This window comes from Nicotiana tabacum, chromosome 2 (genome assembly GCF_000715075.1).
Source record: "Nicotiana tabacum cultivar K326 chromosome 2, ASM71507v2, whole genome shotgun sequence".
Lineage (NCBI taxonomy): Eukaryota > Viridiplantae > Streptophyta > Magnoliopsida > Solanales > Solanaceae > Nicotiana > Nicotiana tabacum.
In genome coordinates, this window is record NC_134081.1 from 101,317,760 (window position 1) to 101,339,854 (window position 22,095).

General features: G+C 36.4%; 1 protein-coding gene across 1 annotated transcript; it reads left to right on the forward strand.

The window, feature by feature from the left end:
• The first annotated feature begins 18,420 nt into the window (after nucleotides 1–18,420).
• LOC107815131 (transcription factor TCP4) lies at nucleotides 18,421–20,455 on the forward strand. Its single transcript, XM_016640649.2, has 2 exons — nucleotides 18,421–19,825; nucleotides 20,238–20,455. Exon 1 carries the CDS (start codon nucleotides 18,873–18,875, stop codon nucleotides 19,809–19,811), a length of 939 nt encoding a protein of 312 aa, XP_016496135.1. The 5' UTR covers nucleotides 18,421–18,872; the 3' UTR covers nucleotides 19,812–19,825; nucleotides 20,238–20,455.
• The last annotated feature ends 1,640 nt before the right edge of the window (nucleotides 20,456–22,095 follow it).

The window sequence follows — 22,095 nt, forward strand, 5'->3', positions numbered from 1 at the left end:
TAAGCTCGCAATCATTCTCTTGACACTCAAGTCAACTTTCTCAGCCAGATTCAAATTCAAATCTCCACACATATGCCCTGCTGGCGGAAAAGTAACTCTCCACTCACATACAAGGAACACACCTACGTAGATTACTCTCCAAGAGATAACCCACCTCCCTAGCCTCAAATTGGCATCTTGTTATATCTTTTCGCAGTCACAATTACTATGCAATCACTTAGTCAATCTGAGTCCAAACTCATTACCCAGACATGAGAATTTAATTTACCCCAAAATTTAACAATATGAAAGATCTTTCAAAACATTCATACTCGAGACTGTACATCACATTAAAACGAAAATCAAGCACCCAATGGCCATTTCTTTACATTTCAAGGAAACACTTCTCGTCACATTCAAATCGTCTTAACACATCCCGCGGTCACATCATACCCATCATACCGCCATTCCACCGCTCATCGAGCCACAAATTCCACTGTAGAGTCATTACCAGACATATGAGTCCAATTGTACAAGTTATAACTGAAGTTGTCGAGCTTAAACTGCTGTCGAACCATGGCCTCAAGTCCTCCAGACTGGCCCGTCACCAAAACATAGAATTCACATCTCGCACATCATCCCTGAAATCACAAGCCGGTGATACACAACTGATACCGAGTGCTCATGTGCACATACGAATACGTGGAAGGAATTCAAAGAGTTATGTCCCAAGCTGAATCAATCCCGCACGATAAGGAAAGAAAGATGGGAAGTATATATCCTAAATACCCTGTAGCCTCTCGAAGATAAGTATGGATGTCATCATACCGATCTGCAAGACTCTACTAGACACTTGCTCATGACTTGTAAAACCTATGAACCTAGAGCTCTGATACCACCTTGTCATGACCCAAAATCCCACTAGTCGTGATGGCACCTAACCCTACCCGTTAGGTAAGCCAATTTTCATCTATCCAATTTCAATGAAATTAATTAAAAGAAAATATCTAAAACCAATACATCTCCCCAAGAACTGGTAGTACAAATCATGAGCTTCTAAGAATAGAGTATACAAAGTGGAAATGAAATAAATACATAGTCTGTTTGAATGGTACATGAACAGAGCTTTTATAATTTAAGGCTACCATGAACAAGAGACAGCTACAATAGGAACGCAGGTACATCTTCAAATCCCACAACCATCGAACACAACAACAACATCAGTCAATATCTGCACGCAATGTACAGAAGTGTAGAATCAGTACAACCGACCCCATGTACTGAGTAAGTAACAAACCTAGCCTTAGGTTAAAAGTAGTGACGAGTTTCTACCAAAGTCAGGTCCAAAACCAATAGTCCACAATATTCCATAACAACATTAAGCAAATAATACCAGAAGTAACTCGGAGATAAAATGCTCAACCTTTTCAAAAATAATAGTTCTTCCTTTCAAATCCATCCGTGAAAACTCAAATCTTTTGCTGAAGTTGCCAATAATATGAATAGTTTGAAAACTATAAATTTCTCCAAAAATCTTTTCAATAATAAACAATATGTTTCATTTTCCTTCCGGATAACCCCTGTAAAATAAATGCATCACTATGCCTATCTGTCAAAATATGTGAGAAATAATGAATAATGTGATACTGTACAACATGAGAAAAATACATCTCTATGCATATATGTCATGTGTGCATGTCAATGCAATGTATCTTAGAGATTGTACTCATGTACTCACACTCTCAGAGTACTCAATCTCACTGTGTCGCATTCTTTCTCACTGTGCTCAGCACACTCAATCACTCAGCGCTATACAATACCTGTTGCGGCGTGCAGCCCGATCCCTGTTTATAGTCGACTGCGCTCACTGGGGGTGTACAGACTCATGATGGTCCCCTACAGCCCAAGCGCTATAAGCACGGACAACTCACGTGCTGCACGGACAACTCATGTGCCATAATATAAATATCTGGATCCGCACGGCCAACTCACGTGCTGCACGGTCAACTCACATGCAATAATAATATCTGGATCCGCACGGCCAACTCACGTGCTATAATAATATCTGGATCCGCACGGCCAACTCACGTGCTATAATAATATCTGGATCCGCACGGCCAACTCACGTGCAATAGTATAATATATAGATCTGCACGGCCAACTCACGTGCAATAGTATAGTATATAGATCTGCACGGCCAACTCACGTGATATATATATATATATATATAAAGACAACATGGTCTGCTGCGGCGTGCAGCCCGATCCCAAAAATATCCTCACAATCAGGCCCTCGGCCTCCCTTAGTCATCAATCTCTCCAGTCTCTCTGTCATAGGCTCACAATGTCATAAGAATAGCCCAAAAATGATGATATGATGTATCAATAAATAACAACAGAGATTGAGATATGATATGCAATGAAATGAATATGACTGAGTATGAATTTTCATTTTAAAATAAATATTTCACAACAATACGACCTCTGTGGGTCCCAATAATACTGGCACATAGCCTCAACATGATTTTTAATATGCTTTTCAGCTCAATTTCTTTAACTCATAAAATCGCATGAAAAATGCCAAGATCATTTAACTACAAAATTCCACAAAAAACAATTATGCCACAATTTCTATAGTGCACGCCCACACGCCCGTTACCTAGTATGTTCGTCACCTCCCAACAATTCACAAAATACATATATTCAGGGTTCATACCCCCAACTCCAAGATTAGAAGAGTTACTTATCTCGAACAAGCCAAATCTAATGTCGAGCAAGCTAAGCAATACTTCAGCAATTCCACTCTGCGTGTATCAACTTCCAAACGGCTCGAATCTAGTCACAATTAATTTAATTCAGCCCACAAAATTTATAGGAATTAATTCCATATCAAAATACTAATATTTCCACAAAATCCAAAATTACGCCCCAAAAATCACTCGTGGGGCCCATATCTCGGAATCCAACAAAAATTATAAAATATTAATGCTCATTCAACCACGAGTCCAACCATATATATTTTACTCAAATCCGACATCAACTCAACCCTCAAATCTCCAAATTAAACCAAGAGGGTTTTCACAATTTTTCCAATTTAATTCATCAATTAAATGTTAAAAACAACCATGGATTCAGGTAATTTAACCAATATTGAGTTAAGAACACTTACCCCATTATTTCCTCTGAAAATCTACCAAATATCGCCTCAATCCGAGCTCCAAATCGTTAAAAATGAAAAAATGGAATGAAGTCCCATTTTCTGAACTTAAACTTTCTGTCCAGACCTCTCTTCTTCGCGAATGCGACAGGTCCCTCGCGTTCGCGAAGCACAAAATGTGCTTCCCAATATTTGCTCTTCGCGAACGCGAGACAATGTTCGCGAACGCGATGCTTTACGGAGCCCTTCTTTGTGAATGCGAGCTCCCTTTTGCGAATGCGAAGGTAAAAACCCATGCCCACTATGTTTCCATTCGCGATCGCGATATCCCAAACGCGAACACGATGCACAACCCAGCTCCTCTTTGGGAATGCGAGACCCCCTCACGAACGCGAAGAGTAAATCATGCCTGCCTGAAATTCCTCTTCGCGAATGCGAGGGCCCACTCGCGAACGCGAAAGAGAAAATCCGAAAAATACAGCAACAGATATCAGCAATCTCACCAAGGCCAAAAATGATCCGTTAACCATCCAAAACTCACCTGAGCCCCTCGGGACCTCAATCAAATATACCAACAAGTCCTAAAATATCATACGGATTTAGTCGAACCCTCAAATCACCTCAAACAACGCTAAAATCATGAATTATATCCTAATTCAAACCTAATGAACTTTGAAATTTCTAGTTTCTACAAACGACTCCGGAACCTATCAATTCACGTCCGATTGACCTCAAATTTTGCACACAAGTCATAAACGACATAACGGAGCTATGAAAATTTTCAGAACTGGATTCCGACCTCGATATCAAAAAGTCAACCCCTTCGGTCAAACTTTTCAAAATTTAACTTTCGGCATTTCAAGCCTAATTCACTACGGGCCTCCAAATAATTTTTCGGACACGCTCCTAAGTCCAAAATCACCATGCAGAGCTATTGTAATCATCAGAATTAAATTCCGAGGTCATTTATACATAAGTCAATATCCGGTCAACTATTTCAACTTAAGCTTCCAACATGAAAATTCATTCTTCCAAGCTAACTCCGAAATATCTTAAAACCAAAACCGACAATTCACACAAATCATAATACCTAGTAGGATGTTATTCAAGATTTCAAATAGTTAAAAGGAACGTAAATGCTCAAAACGATCGGTCGGAACATTACATTATATTATCCCAAAGGTGTATATGTGTATGTATGTGTGTGGTATCGCTCTTATTTTAGGGGAAACTGATCAAAAGAAACACGTGCTGGCAAAAGAGAGGGAATAAAAAGGTAAAATGCTATTGTAAGTAATTGAACAGACAAAAACAAATAAGGCTGCATGTCTAGGGACCATTTTAGATGGCCTTAGATTGCTGAATTCTGAAGGACGCTATGTGCGTCAATCATCACCATATTTGTGTATACTTTTAAAATAAAGGTGGATATATATATATTTATATAAACAAATATTAAGTTACTTTTAAGTCGAGGGTTTATCAGAAACAACTTCTCTATCTTCACAAGATAGGGGTAAGACTATGTACGCACTATCCTTCCTGAATCCCAATTATAGTAAATTTGTTGTTGTAGTTGTTAACCAGAATATTAAGTTAGGTTTGGAGTAAAGGACATACTCCTGAGTTTTAAATGAGGTGTAAAATACAAATGCACACATTGTTCATTCTTTCAATTTGAGTTAGTGCAACTATATTTGTACATAATGCAAAAAAAATTCTATTCTTTCTATGAGTGGGGGGGGGGGGGAGGGAATGAAGAAAGTAGGTACGTCGATCCGTACCCCCACAGTAACAAAGCTGCATCCATCTGTTCGAGCTTTAAATTTTATGACTTAATGCAATGAATTCGACTTCTGAGTTCTGCTGATCATGCATGATTATTCATTGTATTCATCCAAAATCATTTGCTCATGCTAACAAGCCTAAATGGACGCCCTCCAAGCAGAGCCGGATCCAGGATTTTATGGCTATGAGTGTCACTATTTTAATGTAAAACGACCACTAGTGAAGAAGATTGAATTAGAGTGTACATTCAGTCGCTTCAATCCGTTTTGGATTACTTCGGTTCGATCCATTTTGAATTTATTCAATCCAATTTAAAATTTATTTTATGCATAAACGAATATGCGATACACCCCTTCCATCTACATGTAGCTGATTAATATTATATTATGTCTTTAATGCATCGCTATTAAAAAAAATTGTAATTAATAAAATAATATTATATGGATTAAAAAATGATTAGATTACATCCATCCAAATAAAATACGAACAAATATTTAAGATGAAGAAAATAAGAGAAATTAACAAAAAAGAACAGAAAAGGAACAACAATTGCATTCAGAGAGTCTTGATCCCAAGTGTCTTGAATGGAATTTCAGCACTTCAACCATGGCACCTTCAGTCCTTTTGTGATTTGAAGTGCCACTTGTTCCTTATGTAGGTGTTTTTGTGGAAAATATTAGTATGTATATAAAACTTTATCCGAACGACCGGGTGGCGTGCCACCCCCAACTCAATACATAGATCCGCCCCTGCCTCCAAGTTGATGACTTATTTTGCCATTAGGGGCCGGCAAAGTAAGGGGGCTTAAAGTCAATTTATAATAAGATGCTTTAATATTTTTTTAGAGAAAAATGACTTACGTATATATTATTTTTATCTAATTTTCTAGCTTATTTTGACGATGCAAATTTTTTAAAATAATTTTTTACAATAAATTTCTTGTAATAATTCTTTTTCATTTGATAATATAGTAAATCTATTTAATCTCTCTCGAGATATTGTTAATCTTAGATAAGATTTATCAATTTAATTTTGAAAAATTATTTTGTTGATGCAACTGTACAAGAAATGTTAACATTATTCAATAAGAAATATAGGCTTTTGAAACAATCAAGTTTTTAACTCGACTTATTTAGATTCTAATAAATATATAAAAATAAATATATACCTATGAAGTAATTCTGGAGTTATTTGTAAAAAAAAAACAAATTTTATTTTCATTTTCATTAATATAAATTATAACATTTTAACTTTAAAATACTCAACATTTTAAATAAAATTAATTCATAATTCTCCTACTAATAAAAAATGAGGCCTCCAAAATTTTAGTGGCCTAAAGCACTTGTATTGGATAGTTACAGAAATTATATGTCCATCGACTATTTTTAATTTAAGAGATTAGGTGGGAAAATATTTGAGTTAATTCTTCTTTGCTTTACTAGCCTTACCGTTAAGCGTCACTGTTTGCCATGTGCATACAACAATATTTACCCCAAAGTTAAAACCATAACACTAATACTTGTACATACTCCAGTTTTTAGAGAGAGAAAGACCACCCTCTCTTTAGCTTCCACTAACCTAACAGAATCCCTAGATGTCCACGTCCCTATTATCGGCAAATGATCCCACCCTCAAAATTCCATCGGAACCCCTTGATATTCCCACAGGAACACACCAACTTGATATGGAGGAAGATACACCCCATAAAAATTCCTATGAGGAAATCCTACTGGAAACAAATCTAAGTCCCTCTACTTCCTACGCCTTAAACCATCCTCAGTAAACTATCTCATCGTTTCAATTGAACGCGAGGAACATCTCGATCCCTTGACAAACAAAGATAAAATCTGACTATACAACCCATGAAAAATTTCTCTACTTGTAAAATTATTTGGGAAAAAAATCCCCCATCAAGTGCTACGAGCAAAACTAACACACTTATGGAAACCAATTGAACCACTTATTCTTATCGATCTGGGGTGAGAGTTTTTCATAGTGAAATTCAATTTCGAGGAAAGTATGAATAAGATTTTAACAAAGGGACCGTGGTTTGTATCGTGTCATTTTCTATATGTGCGCTGTTGGGAATCAAAGCCTGTTCCGGCAGAATCAAAGCTAGCCATAACCGCAGTTTGGATCAGACTACCGCAGTTACCGACAAAATTTTATCATAAAGCTATCCTAGAACAGGTTGGCAATAGAATTGAAAAACTATTAAAGATTGATATATGTACCTCGTCTACCCTCGGAGGAAGATATGATAGGATATGTATTCAAGTGCCTCTCGAAATTCTGGTTGCCACTATAATAATCATAGGCACCCACAACCAACCAATTTTATACGAGGGGGAGGGAATCCTATGTAAGGATTGTGGGCAGATTGGGTATACATTGAGAAACTGTTCATTTATGGACAAACCCAAAGACCCAAATAATAAGCTAGAGCCCATCAACACCTCAACCGGAGAGGCAACAGTTCACAACGGTGATTCCCAATGGAGAATAGTCTCGTTCAGGAGGAATAAATAAATGCAACGGCACCCCAATGAGCTACCGGTAAAGTTCAGACGAACACATGTAAAAAGGTTCAATGCAGATTCAGGTATGTTTCTTGACGTGCAACCCAATATTGACATGGGAACCATTCCCTTTGGCCAAAATATTCGCGACCTCAGAAGTCATATGGGCCCCAAAGGACGAAAAATGGGTTATGACAAGGAACTGAGGTTATACCGGGCCCAAAATGACAGAATCCCACCTCAACACTTGGGCCATGTGAGTCCAGTAGGCTCTCCACGTGCCAAACTTACTGGCACAAAAAGGCATCTACCAAACTACAATCATGTCCAAAAGATACCTTTCTGGGAAAATATACTGACCCTCAATATCCAAAAATTGATACAAAAAGGGGAGGGAGGGAAAATTCCACCCTTGGACTTAAATTTGTCCCCGCTAAATCGGGTACTCTTACACAATATAAGACCACCTATTTTTGACAAGATAACACTCTAATAGCCCAAATCCACTTGCAAGTGGGCCACCCCACCCCGAGGGAACACAATATCAATCATACTCCATTGTTGCACCCAGCCCACCCCACCTCTTCCTCCGTCTGTGTCTCTCCCAGTATAGGTAATCGAGTACCTACTATAAATCAATCGACCATTGATACCAGTGAGATGACTTTGTTTGTCAATCCTTCAAGATTAACTGTAGAAGCAAAATCTGTAGACATACAACCCAATGGAGAAGAGATGAAATATAGCCACACCCCCCTTCATAGGATAAACTCTCCCCCAAACACCTATTGTGGATTCTACGAAAAAAGCACAGCCATGGAAAACACGAACTCAAATCCATAACCTCCAATCACTCATCCACTCACAATCTCCTCCACCCCACTACTACCGGAGCACACGCCGGAATCTTGACTGGAACTGGCTTTATAGGGACACAACCAAAATCTCCAGATAATGGTAGGGTCAGTCCCCATAGAGATCACTATCCAAAATCCACGCTACTTAGCTCGACTTGTGACCTAACTGCTCCACCAGGGGCTGGCAAACTTTGGACACCAGTTGAGGATGTCCACACTGCTCCATGCAAAATACATGGGGAACCAGCAACCTATCTAATGAGTAAATCAGCAACCTCATGGGCCAGCTTTGCCAGACCATGCGCTTCTTCCCAATAATAAACCAGGAAACCCCCACCCCATCGCCTAACTTCACACTATGGCTGCCAGTGATGCAAATACATCTATCAACCCCCATTCACTCTCTCCCATCACTTAGCTGGGCAGGGAACTCAACAGGAACCTCGATTATCTCAAGGAATCCAATGTGGACCTGGAGAGCATAATAGAAAAGCTAGGGGTCCCAAAGACAAAAGCTTTTCTAATACAGGAGCCTCTGGAGATAGAGCTCAAAGAGCAGTTGGGAGAAATGCTTATTGCTCTGTGCCCCAGAAAGTTAATAAGCTGCAAATTAGAACTCCGGGTGCCCTCATCTCCAAACTCAGGGAACTCAACAATATTCATAATATAGAGGGGTGCCAACAGTGCTGAATTCCGTAGAGACTGTGCCTCAATGGTGAAGCTTCACAACCCTACTATGTTGGTTTGGCTTGAAACAAGGATGATAGGCCTAATCACCTCACTATTGAACTCCAAATTGATGCCTGTTCCAAACCCATTCCATTGGCCGATCTGGTGGCATTGTGCTATTGTGGAAGGACAACCTTGTTAAGCTTGAGGAGGTTTCCACCACACCTCAAGGTGTCCATGCTATAGTGAATGTAATCCCCTCCTCTTCCAAATGACTCTTCTATGCTATTTATGCTAGTAGTTGTATTACTAATAGGATTAGACTTTGGGGTTTTCTAGAGAACTTGGCATCTGTCTATAAGGGTAGTTGGCTTGTTTGGGGGGACTTTAATAAAATTTTAAAAGCTAGGGATAAGTTGGGCGGGAATATCTTAAACACCAACAGAAGCAATAGATTCTAGCAATGTTTAAATCACTATAAGCTTGTTGATTTGGGTTTCAAAGGGTCAAAATATAATTGGACTAAAAAGATATTCTAGGAGGCGGGACTTGATCCTAGGAAGGCTTGATAGATGCATTACAATTGATGAATGGATAGAATTATTCCAGAATCCACTATTACCCATTTACCTTGAACCCATTTAGACCATTGCCCTCTCATCCTTAATAGACTGAGCCAACACCATACTAGACCCAATAGACCCTTTAGGTTTGAATCAATGTGGTGTAACCACCCCGATTTACTACCAATTGTGCAAGACAGTTTCTCTACTGAGAATAACATCCTTAGGGCCATCGAGGTTTTTATAAGTAGGGTAACCATATGGAATAAGCATATGTTTGGCATCATATTCTACAAGAAAAGACATATCCTTTCCAGACTAACTGGCATCCAAAAGTCCAATGTCTATCCCTACAATAGCTTCCTCCAGGAGTTAGAATCTAATCCTCAAGATCAATTCAATGCCATCCTTAAGAATGAATATGACTTCCGGAAACTGAAATCTAAGATTAACTGGCTGTGTAAGGGGGATGCTAACACCAAAATATTTTACACTTCCACTCTTAACAGAAGGAGGAGAAACATGATCCTTAGTTTGAAATCTGAGGTATGTAACCTAATCCTAGAACCACACCATATTAAAGAGACCATCTTGAACTACGTTTCCAAGATCTTCACCCTTGAACATCACTTCTCCAATAGGCAATCTTCCTACAATGTGAAAAGGTCAAATGTCCTTGATAGCATAGATGAAGTAACCCTGAATTTTCCACATAGGTTGTCTGAGATCAAATGTGCTCTAAACTTCTTTATACCTATGAAGGCTCCTGGACCAGATGAGTTGCACCTTTGTTTTACCAAACATATTGGCAAATATTGTCTAAACAAGTGAACAACTTCTGTCTGTCAGTATTCTCCTCTAGTACTATGCCTCCTAAAGTTAACAAAACCTATATCTGCCTAATCCTAAAATGTCTCAATGCTACTATGTTAAGAAACTTCAGTCCCAAAGGACTGTGCAATACCGTGTACAAGCTAAACATTAAGATCATTGTCAACAAAATTAAACATGTCCTCCACAAAATCATTGGGCCAACCCAAGCCAATTTCCTAGCCAACAGAAGAGCTGCAAATAATGCTATTGTGGTCCAGGAGTACATAAATCATTTTCAGAAAATAAAAAGGAAGAATTCTAACATGTGACTTAGAAAAAGCCTTTGATAGACTAGACTGGTCATTCATCAGAGATTCTCTTCTTTTCTTTAAATTCTCCACCAGGCTGATCACCCTGATTATGTCCTGCATAACTACAAGTTCCATCTCCATCCTAGTGAATGGAGATCAGACTTATTTTTTCAACCCAACAAGGGGCATTAGGCAGAAGACACAATCTTTCCCTACCTGTTTATTCTATGCATGGTAAGGCTTTATAGGAATATTAAGAATGCAGTAATGAACGAATCCTGGTTTCCCATTAGCATAAGCAGGGGAGGCCTTAAGATTCCCTATTTATTTTTTGCTGATGACTTGACACTATTTACTAGGGCTGATAGGAAAAACTGTCAATGCATTTTAGATGACCTAGAGGACTTTAATATTGCCTCTAGGCAGAAGGTCAACTTTCAAAAATCTAAGGTCTTTTTCTATGCCAATTGTCAAGAGGAATGGGCTAGCGAGTGCAACTCCTTTTTGGGTATCAAAACTGGTACTGCCTTTAGCAAGTACCTGGGTTTCTCTATTTTCGATAAAAGGCATACCAGTAAAGACTTCCAATTCATTCTGGACAACCTTAACACTAGACTTGCAGGCTGGAAAACTAAGTTCCTTAATATGGCTGGCCGTACTACCCTAGCCAAAGCTAGTCTGAGAGGCATCCGAACCATGTTATGCAGTACATCAACCTGTCTTCCGAGATAACCCACCAAATTGATAGAGTTTAGAGGAATTTTATATGGGGCACCATCTCAGAAAAAGAAAAACTACACATGGTGAAATAGGAAACTGTCACTAAACCTAAGAATGGGGGAGGGGAGGGGTTGGGATTGTTATAAGCCCACATGTAGAACAAGACTTGCCATACTAGTCTAGCATGGAGAATGTACAATAACACTGACTCCATTTGGGATAGAGTTCTCATGGGAAAACACTGTAGTGGGACTAGGAATTGAGCCAAGGCAAAAACTAGGATATGGTAGTATGTCCAAGAGGGTTGGAAGGTGTGATTTAAAGCTTCCATGGGGGTAGTCACAAAGGGAACAAGGTCAACTTTCTTGAAGATATTGGATACCCAATATGAAACCTTTCAAATGAATCCTCAGAGGGCCTTAGCAATAGGTTGATCTGAACAGGAAAGTCAATACTCTTCACTGCAATGGGGCATGTGACCTTAGCTCCATCAATTACCCCATCCCTCAAGATATCACCACCATCATCCAAAGAAACTTTATTCCTCTCAATGCCATGTCTATTGATAAGTTGATATGGAACCTCACACCCACTCAGCTATTTTCATCCAAGTTTGTCTATTCTTTTATTGCCTCTAACTTGGCCATCAACTATGTCCATGAAGACCTTTTTAGCTGGATTTGAAAACTAAAAGTCCCAAATAAAATCAACTTCTTCACCTGACTAATGAACCAGAATAGACTGCCTACAGGTACATACCTACATCACATAGGTCTGAACATCAACCCTAATTGCTCCTAGTGTGGAGTGGATGTGGAAGACATCAACTACATCTTCTTTGATTGCACTAATGCATAAGAGTTCTGGCTAAAACTGGTGCTGAATAGCACTAGTATTCAAGCCATCCCCCCTCAGCCTTCACAATGCAGAACTGAGAGGAAACTTGGCATAAGCTCCAAAAAGTGCCTTTTAATGCTTGTATTGATTGGAAGTTCCTCCTCCCATTTTGTTTTTGGAGCATTTGGAGAACTAAAAACACCAATGTCTTTGAAACGAAGAAGAACCACATCTCTGTTAACTAAACGATTGCTATCGCAGTTGAATACTACCATGTGGTTGTTCAGCATAACCCACCCCCTGAAAAAATAATTCTTTACCTTAAGTGGCAACCTCCTGATGTAGGGTTTTTAAGCTTAATATTGATGGGGCTGCTTGTGCAACATCTAGGAAAGGAGGCATTGGAGGAGTCTTTAGGAATAGTAGGGGAGATTGGATCATGGGCTACATGAAAAGGCTACCTCACACAGCTAGCATACTGGCTGAGCTTCAAGCCCTTTGGAGGGACTGAAAATTGCTCTTGAGCAAATACTCACTCCCCTAGTGATAGAAACTGATTCCATAAAGGTGATAAACATGATAAGAGATGGCAATCTGACTCATAACCCCATCATCTATGAATGCAGGTCAATGATGGAGCAGCTGGGCAATCTAGCAATAAGGCATAGCTATCGATAGCAGAACCAAGTAGCGGATCTCCTCGCCAAGGAAGGAGCTAAGATGAAATTTTTTGAAAGAACTCAATTTTTGGTAGTTTCTACGGTGTTTGCAAACGAAGCAGCGTGGGCAGACATCCTAGGAACTGTATTCAAAAGGAAAACCAATGTTTGTAATATTGATATATTACTAGTCAATGCTGTAGCTACTCAAGGGAACCCAATTCTTCCACTATTTGCCATGTGCATACAACATTATTTATTCCAAGTTAAAACCATAGCACTAATACTAATACATATATACGCAATAACACGAAAGATCTATATTTTTTATATATAAGAAATTCGGAAAAAAAGATACAAGAGTATTTATAGAGTCATTTTCTTCTCTTCAAACGGTGAGATATTATGTTGAACAATTTCCTCTAGAATAAATATAATAATGCATGGCATTTAGTAAGGTAATTTTAACGTGAGTGGGAAAATCAATACTCCATTTAGGAAAAGGTTTGCACCCCATTTAAGTGCAGGCAAGTTGTCTCAAAAGATAGCGACATATTGGCATTTTTTGTGTAGTAGCAGTCATTCATCAGTCATAAATTTTGCAACCAAACCATATATTGCACTGTATGGCTAAGGAGCTATGCACCTCTTTCAATTCTTATGTATAATATATGCTGTGTTGTCTCTTTCTTCCTTCTTTCAGAATATATATCAGTGAGACATTTATTTATTTGATAATCAGACGAAGCAAAGCATGCATTAGACGGACTTTGTTTCTGCTTCTTGGATCACACGCTTTACTGACACTTTAATTTCATGTAACGTAGCTTTCAGTCTTCTTATCTATCGGATTGCTTTCACATTTCTTCCTCATCTTAAATTTATGTTAATCTATTTAATATAAAATATATATCTCCTTCATTCCACTCTATGCGACAAAGTTTGGAGTACGACCATTGAAGTACTTAATTTTCAATATAAATTTGGACATAGATTGTTCAAGTTTATAGAGTAAAAAAACTGTTTGATTTATCAAATAGTGCTTTTGTCACATAAACTGGTACTAAGGGAGTATATTATAACTGATTCATCTAAACATATAGAAATACTCACTCTAATCTTTAATTTGGGAAAACGACAGAATGAAGAAACTTAATTGTGTACAATTCAAGGTATTAGAATTGGGTTGTTTCAATACCACAATTGGTGAAAAGAAAAATTCTCCTAATTAAGTGGGAATTATGAAAATTAAGCAACTCTCTTAGCAGCTCCTTCCTCCCATATGCATATTCTTGAAATGCATGTAGTATGCTCTTTCCATAGTTTATAAGCTAATCGATTGGACATCAATCTACATTTTGAACCTGTAGGAAAATTGGGTCCACCCACAACGGGTGCTTTAAGGCCCAATAAGGTTATTAGTTAACTCTAATATTCCCTATATAAGTACACTTACTGTGTACAATAAAAATATACTCTCTACAGTATTATTCTAGGCTCTTCTATCTCAATTCTAGTTAAGGGTTCAGATTGTGGAATAGGCGGTTGCTCCGACATACCGTGACAACCATCGCCGACCAGTAATTTCAGTCGTGGTTCGTCCTTTTCTTTCGCTTCCGCTACGCGAACAAGTAAGTTCTCATTTTACGATTTACGCGCTAAATTAATGTGTTTAGTTTAGCGGCGTTCCTCCGGAACTACTACCTATAATTTAATTTGCAGGGATGTGATGTTGTGATTCTTTAATTTATGTACATATATTTCAACCAAAGTTTTCTTGTTACAGAATCATAGATATCATACTGTAGCAGCTTGCAGACATTCTAATGGCTATCATTGTCTAGTTCCTATCCATTAATCAATATACTCTTTATCTTTTTTGAGTGTCATCCATCAATAATAAAAATAAGAAGTACGACAATTTCCGTAAGTAAAATATTTTTATATTATATATAGCATCAAGGATATATGTACCACGGTTTTAATCCGTATACTCTACCTTCTTTGCGATTTTAATTTTTTTTCTCACGCATAGAGTTATATAATGATCTGTCCATCAATATTCATGACTTTCAATCAGCTTTTCTGCTAAATTTTTAAGGGAAATTATATTTTGTAGATTCTAAAAAGTTTGAGGAAGAAAAGCAAATAATGCAGTCAACTTTTGGTGAAAACTAAACGTTAACTAATATCGATAACTGAAAGGGAGAGAGAGCGAGAGCGAGAGCGATCTGGATATGGTCTACATAACAATAATAGATTTAAGTTACATACATTAACAAAATATCAATTATCAAGAGATTTACTTATAATTAGTTAAAAAGTAATCAGATTATGTAAATATAATTTTATTGTTTTATTAATGAAGAATTAACTCAAATAGTCGCTTACCCAATCCCCCAATCCCTTAAACTAAAAATAGCCCGTAGAGATATAATATATGTATAATTTATATTATATGTGTATATGTATGTATAATCAATGTATATGCCTAGAAAATTTAAATAATAAATATGTGGAGCTTTCCTTTTTAATAAACCGTACTGGTAACAGTGACAAGAAAAAACTATACTTTATATATAGTTGAATATAATCTCAAAATTAATAATTTATTTAATTTGTATAAAAAATAAGCGAAAGAAGCCCATGTGACTTCACGAAAAAGGCAAATGGAGATGTTACGTGGCACAAATCTGAATTAATTGGTGCCTAATGTTAATACCAAAGATTAGGAAACCAAAACAAATAATTTTTATACACAATACATAATCTCAAAAATAAATTATTTAATTTTATAAAAAGTAAGTGAAGGATACCCATGTGACAATGATGAAAAGGAAATTGAAGAAGTGAAACGTAATGCAAATAACTCAAGAAAATGAAAGCGAGTCCTTATCAATTCGGAATAAAGAGGGAAAGAGAGCACGAGTTGATCATCTTTTATTGGGAGGTCCATTTGACACATGCTTTTTCCTAACGTATTCCTTCTCCTATAGATTTTGTGGGCAAGACTTCTTGAGGGTGTTAAACGGGCGAATTGAGTTAGATTTGAGCAGATTAAACGAGTTTAATTGATAAATACAGCCTACTCAAATTTATTTGGTTCTAGGAAGACGGGTTAATTTGAACTAAATAATGAGTCATAATTTAATCTGTATTTTTTTATTCTTTTATTATTTATTTAATTATCAAATCAAACTAATAAAAAAATCTATTTTAGTTTTTGTAACTATATTAAACCTTCCAAATAAAACCAATTTATTTTTCAATTTTTCTCCGAAGCTTTTATGTGTCAAATTGAGCTACATAATTACCTAAATTGATCCAAGCTTTTAGATGAACTAACTCTGACGGTGTCTAAATTGAATATATGTCCTCTCTAACCCGCCCAAACTTGAGCTAATTGTACGGATAAAAACTCAAGCATATCCTTCTCTCTTTTATTTATAATATATATACAAACATTTTTTCACTACAGTACTAGACTTTACCATATGAAAAAGTAGCAGCCCTTTGCCTCTTATTTGGGGGTAACCTTCAATTTTTGTATGCCACAAACTAATAATTCCTTTTGCTTTTTGTGTTCTTGTTTCTTCAAAACCAAAAAGCGTCCACCGTTTCCTTCTAAGCTCGAGTTCACTTACACAACATAACAATTGATATCTCTTTTAGGATCAATTTGGAATTTAATTTGAACTCCAAATTCATAAAACCAAATTATATATGTTTTTTCTGGTAAAGTTGTGTCTTAATTAGGATTTTATTAATTCTGATTAACTTTAATTTCAAGCCTTTTTGCTATCACTATATCTAATGTAATTACCAAAATAAAAATATATGATAAACTTTATTATATGTGATATAGTACAACGTCATAAAATATCTATTATCTGTAAGGGAGATATTTTCTGCGAGAAATTACATCTAGGCTAACTCTATGATTATAAACTTCGTTCAAATTTAATCCCATTAAATTCAGCTCTAAAATTTCGGGGACAGCACTTTAGGCTAAACCTAAATTTATTGACTATTATTATTCACCTACAACCCCCCCCCCCCAACCCCCCCAAAAGAAAAAAAGAAAAGAAAAAAGAAACTAGAATCTCTTGTTGCTTATAGACAGTAAAGATTGAGTTAAAGTTTCATTTTCTCTTCTTCCGTTTATATTTCCCATTTTGCTGTCCATTCATTTCCTATTTTTCGCTTTCCTCCTTTATTTATTTTCTTCTCTTTCTCCTTTTTCCCTTTAAAATTTGCTACAAGTGGTTGAGCAAATGGTATAAGGATACAGAAAAATCAATACCTATAACTTACGTACCCACGTATCCGCTACACTATGTATACCACTTGCTTTTAATTTCATATATTTAAAAGAGAAAACTACTTTTAATATTAATGACGTAACTCGTTAGCCATTTATTAAAGGTGGTTAAAGTATTCAATGCAACCATAATTTTTCATTTGAAAGAGTTATGGCAGTAAATTATGGGAAACAGGGAAATGTTAGTTCCACTTAATTCATAAAACATATCAAACCTAAAAGAAATTACTGATAGTGTAAAAATTATTACTATATATATAACTTAAATTCTTCATGATTTAAAGTTATATACAATATCAATTATAAACACTCCTTGTTTTTACTTCCCCTTTTAGATCACGGCAATGGGATGCTAGTTAGCGAAAGTTAATTATTCAGAGTAATACATAGTATATAGTTCTATTACACATTACACTGTGTAATAGATGATCCGATGCTTTAACTGATAAAAGTACAAAAGTTCAATGCGCCAATGGAGGAAAAAAAAAAAAGCTGTTAGAAATCACCATCATGTTTCAATGAGGGTGGGTCTATATTGTTCTATTAGGACCATCAAAGTTCCATTTATTCGTCACTCTTTTAAAATTTAACACCCTTAACATAAATTTGCTTTGCAGTGAAAAGAGTTTAAAAGAATACTAGCTTTTACAAAGATAACACTAATCATACAATTCTAATCAAACCATGCTTTAATTCATGTACTTTTCTATAACTATTTCTCATGAGAATGTTGGATCAAGTTTGAATAAGTTTCCATGCTCCATTAAATTTTACTATAGGACAACACATACTCCATATACGAGGTTTTTCCCTTTTTACCTAAAACCTTTAAAGGATGTTCACACAAATAGCTTTTGTATCTAGAATACATAGATTATACACTGATTATATACACATGCAAATATAAGCTTCTCTGCCTTCACACTATCCTCCCCATACCCACTATACGGGATTACGCTGGGTATGTTGTTGTATTTTGTATACTCAAACTACACATACATTATACATCCGTTATTTATTTTAAATTTAAATATTGAGTGAGTGACTATTTAAGTTAATTATTTTTAAATTAAAATAGTCTCAAGAAAGAAATGGAATGATACTTATGGAAGCATATGAAAATAAAGTAGGAGGCGACGTGCTGTGACTGTCCAAATCAGTACTCCCATGAGAAGCCAAAAAAGATAAGTCATTCTCTCTAAAACCAAATGTTCCATTCATTTCATTTGCATCCTTTTTTTTCCTTCTTCCTTTTTCCTTTTCCTTCGCCTGTCTCAAAAAACGCCCTTGTTAAGCTAACCCTAGCTAAGTCGGCTAAACTTAGACACCTACTATTGCAATACAATTCCACAAAAAAGCATTATTTTCAATGTCAATTAGGTTTCCTTTTTATTGTTTGAGCAGTTTCTTTTCCTAAAGATTGTGTGACAATCTTGTTTTGTTTTTGAGATTTGGATTTTAGACAAAGAGGTTTCATTGGGCTATGGGATATGTAGCGTACTTGTCAGTGTTTTTCGGGATCAGCATCATCTGAAAACAGCAGCAGCAGCAGCTGTAATATTATTGCAGAAGTAGCAGGTTAATTCTCAGATCTTATAAAGTGTCTATTCTTACAAATTAAGACAGCAGAGGAAAAAACAATTGTCTGAATATGCAAAGAATTGTGAAGAAAGATTGATAATGAAGAGAGCAACAGGAGGAGAGATAGTGCAAGTAGAAGGCGGCCATATTCTCCGGTCCACTGGTAAAAAAGACCGCCACAGCAAAGTTTATACTGCAAAAGGTCCCAGAGACCGAAGAGTCCGTTTATCTGCTCACACTGCTATTCAATTCTACGACGTTCAAGACCGATTAGGCTATGACCGGCCTAGTAAGGCGGTCGATTGGCTTATCAAAAAGGCGAAAAACGCCATTGATAAGTTAGATGAGTTGCCTCCTTGGAACCCCAGTACTATTGATGGAGCTGATGGGAGCTCAAGTGGTAATAATATCGTTTTGGAACAACAACAACAACAACAAGAGTTTCAGCTTCAAAGACAATTAGAAGAAAATAACCCAAGTGGTGGTAATTCTTGTAATTCTTATATGATGCAAACGCATAGTACTGGAGGAGAAACACAGTCGCTTGGTGATACTATGAAATCTTTTTTTCCAATGAATTCAGAGACTTCATTGATGAATTTCCAAAACTACCCACATGAGATAATGCCAAGATCAGCTTCATTTCAGAATGAAGATCTTGGCTTATCTCTTCATAGTACTACTTTTCATGACCAGAATTCTAATCATAGGGCTTCTTCAAGTCACGACCACCAAACCATTTTCTCAAGTCAAAATTTTGAAACAAATTATTCAAGAATGGCAGGTTGGATACTACCCCATCATCAGCAAACATTGTACTCCCCACAACCACAAGGTGCTGTATTTCCTCAAAGGGAACCCCTTCAGTCCAATTTTTCACAGTTGATTCATGCTTGGGAAGAGCGGCCGCCGATGAATCATGTCCATCATCAAGCAGAAATTTCCAACAGACATTTCACTTCAGATTTTCAAATTCCAGCTAGGATTCATGGTGAACATGAGGAGCCTTCCTCTGCTTCTCCCAATTCTCACCATTGATTGTTGATTAAAAGGTTGGTTCCATTTATTAGGGTATTCAGCTAAAAAATCCACAATATAATTCTGTTTAACTATGATTTTTTAGTTGAATTGTGATAATCTCATCTGAAAGTTTAACTTATTAGACAGAATTAGTATTTAATGTAGTTTTCCATGTTTCAGATATATATTTCTCAACGTGTAGTTTGATTCTTTTCATGTGCCAAACACGTGGACATTTCTTTTGTTTATTGAATATATAGTGGTGAAATTTGAACCCTAACACATATTGATTGGTCTGGTACCATATTGAATTGTGTAATAATCCAATCTTAAAAGATTAAATTTAGATAGCGAGGACACACATTTAATTGTTTAGTTACGTTATGTCTCAATGATTTCTAGCTTTAATATTCTTGAGTTAATTTGTTCATTATGCTTTCTCAGGTCGATTAGATATGTTGACATCACCGAAGATCAAATGTGCAATATTTGAAGGAGAACATGGTCAGAGTTTCAAAGAAATGTAACTGTATTTCTTATCTTAATTTTTGTGGATTTAGTCAATTACGTTAGGGTACTGACCCTTGTTTTGATTGCAAATCTTCCACCTATTTTGTTTGAATTGTTTTGAGTGATATTGTTGGAAACTTAAATTGCTAGTAGACTCGGTTCTTGCGACCCTGCTTGATAAATATCCTTCGTTCTGTGATTTAGAAATCTCATGTCTTTGCATATTAATTTGTCTTAAGGAATTATAGAATAGTGTGATAGGTCTTTATTTTGATCGTCTTTCTTGATGCCTTTATTGTCTCTGTTTGTTTCTCGAGTTTGGACTTTGGCATTTGGTGGCTAATTATCACCCTTTAACCAGTAAAAATATTTAGATTATTTTTTTGCCAAAGTTCCATGCATAGCATCGTGTTCTAACTTCCACTCAATCTAGAGTTAAAAAGACAAACATTTGAAAAATCCAAGTCAAAACACGAAGTTTGTAAAATTCAACATAAATAACTCAAATGAGACTATGCCAAATTTTAAAAAATTAAGGTGTATCATACACAAAATAATGCTAGCTGTAGATCTTTTATATTTTCACTCTCACGGGAAATAAGTGATGCAGCGCAGGTGAATGCACTCGTATATTATTTAAATCTAAACATCACTTAAAAAACTAGGTTACAGTTGCGAAAGTTGTTCGAACAATAAAAATGTTCTATATTATGTAAGACCATCTTAAAGGATGTTGAAGTGTTTTGAGTTACTCTACCCAAAAAAACTCAAGGTTTTGAATTGGATTGAATTGTCTGATATTTTTTCACAAATAAACTGTTAATTTTAGCAAGAAGTGTTAGTGTATATGTTCCTTAAGAAAACTCAGAACTTATTGAAAGTACAAGAGAGGGTGAATTGTAACTAATTTAAAAACTTAGTCGACTTAGAAGAGACTTAGTCGACTTAGCTTTATCAGCAGGTTTGATTGAAGATGAAAATAAATTGAAAGAAATTTAAAGGCTGAGAAAACATGAGTTTTATACTAGTTCAGTACCGGTGTGGTACCTACATCCAGTTCCCTTGGGTCACAAGGGTTCTCTTAGATTTTCAATGGTTGGTTACAGTAGCAGTGGTTTTATGGATCGTTTACCACCAACGATTTTCAGCAACAATATTTTATAAACTTGACACAACTCTTGTTTTGCTTCCTAACACTTCCTATCTTTTGAGATACTAGTAAACTTAGGAATACAGTGTTTGTGCTAAGAACTAGGAAGACATAGAAAATAGTGGTAAGTTGCGTAGTTGAATTCTTGAGTTTGCCAGTCTTCTTATACGAGAGTCTTGAGTAGCCGTTGCGGATTGACCCTTGATTGAGGCACAAAATATTCTAAGAGATTTGACCCAAGGGGTACCTCCGAATCCTGCTCAAGAGATGGGTTGGATTCATTTACGTCCTTCCTTTTCGTATTCATAATCAGGGGAGTGATTTGTGGCTTGACTTGATCGATCAATCTTCAGAATCTCCAGATTCCAAATTAATCCTTGAAGTAGGGACTATCTTCCTATAACGATTGCACTTGATCGTGTTTCCTCTTTGATGGCCTTGACATCCTTTGATTTAGCATTTTTCTTGCTACATTTGATCTTGTTTCCTTTCTGATATCTTTAACATATTGACTTACTTTGATTTAGTACTACCCTCCTAATTTTCTGCAATTAAATAGATACAGTTAGATTTGCATTATTGTCATCATTGAAACTTAGGTGTAACAATCCCCTCCCTTTTGATGATGACAATCAAAAAGAG

What these genes read in the sequence shown, in the direction of transcription:
- LOC107815131 (XM_016640649.2), top strand. Translation starts at nt 18,873, where the DNA reads ATGAAGAGAGCAACAGGAGGAGAGATAGTGCAAGTAGAAGGCGGCCAT.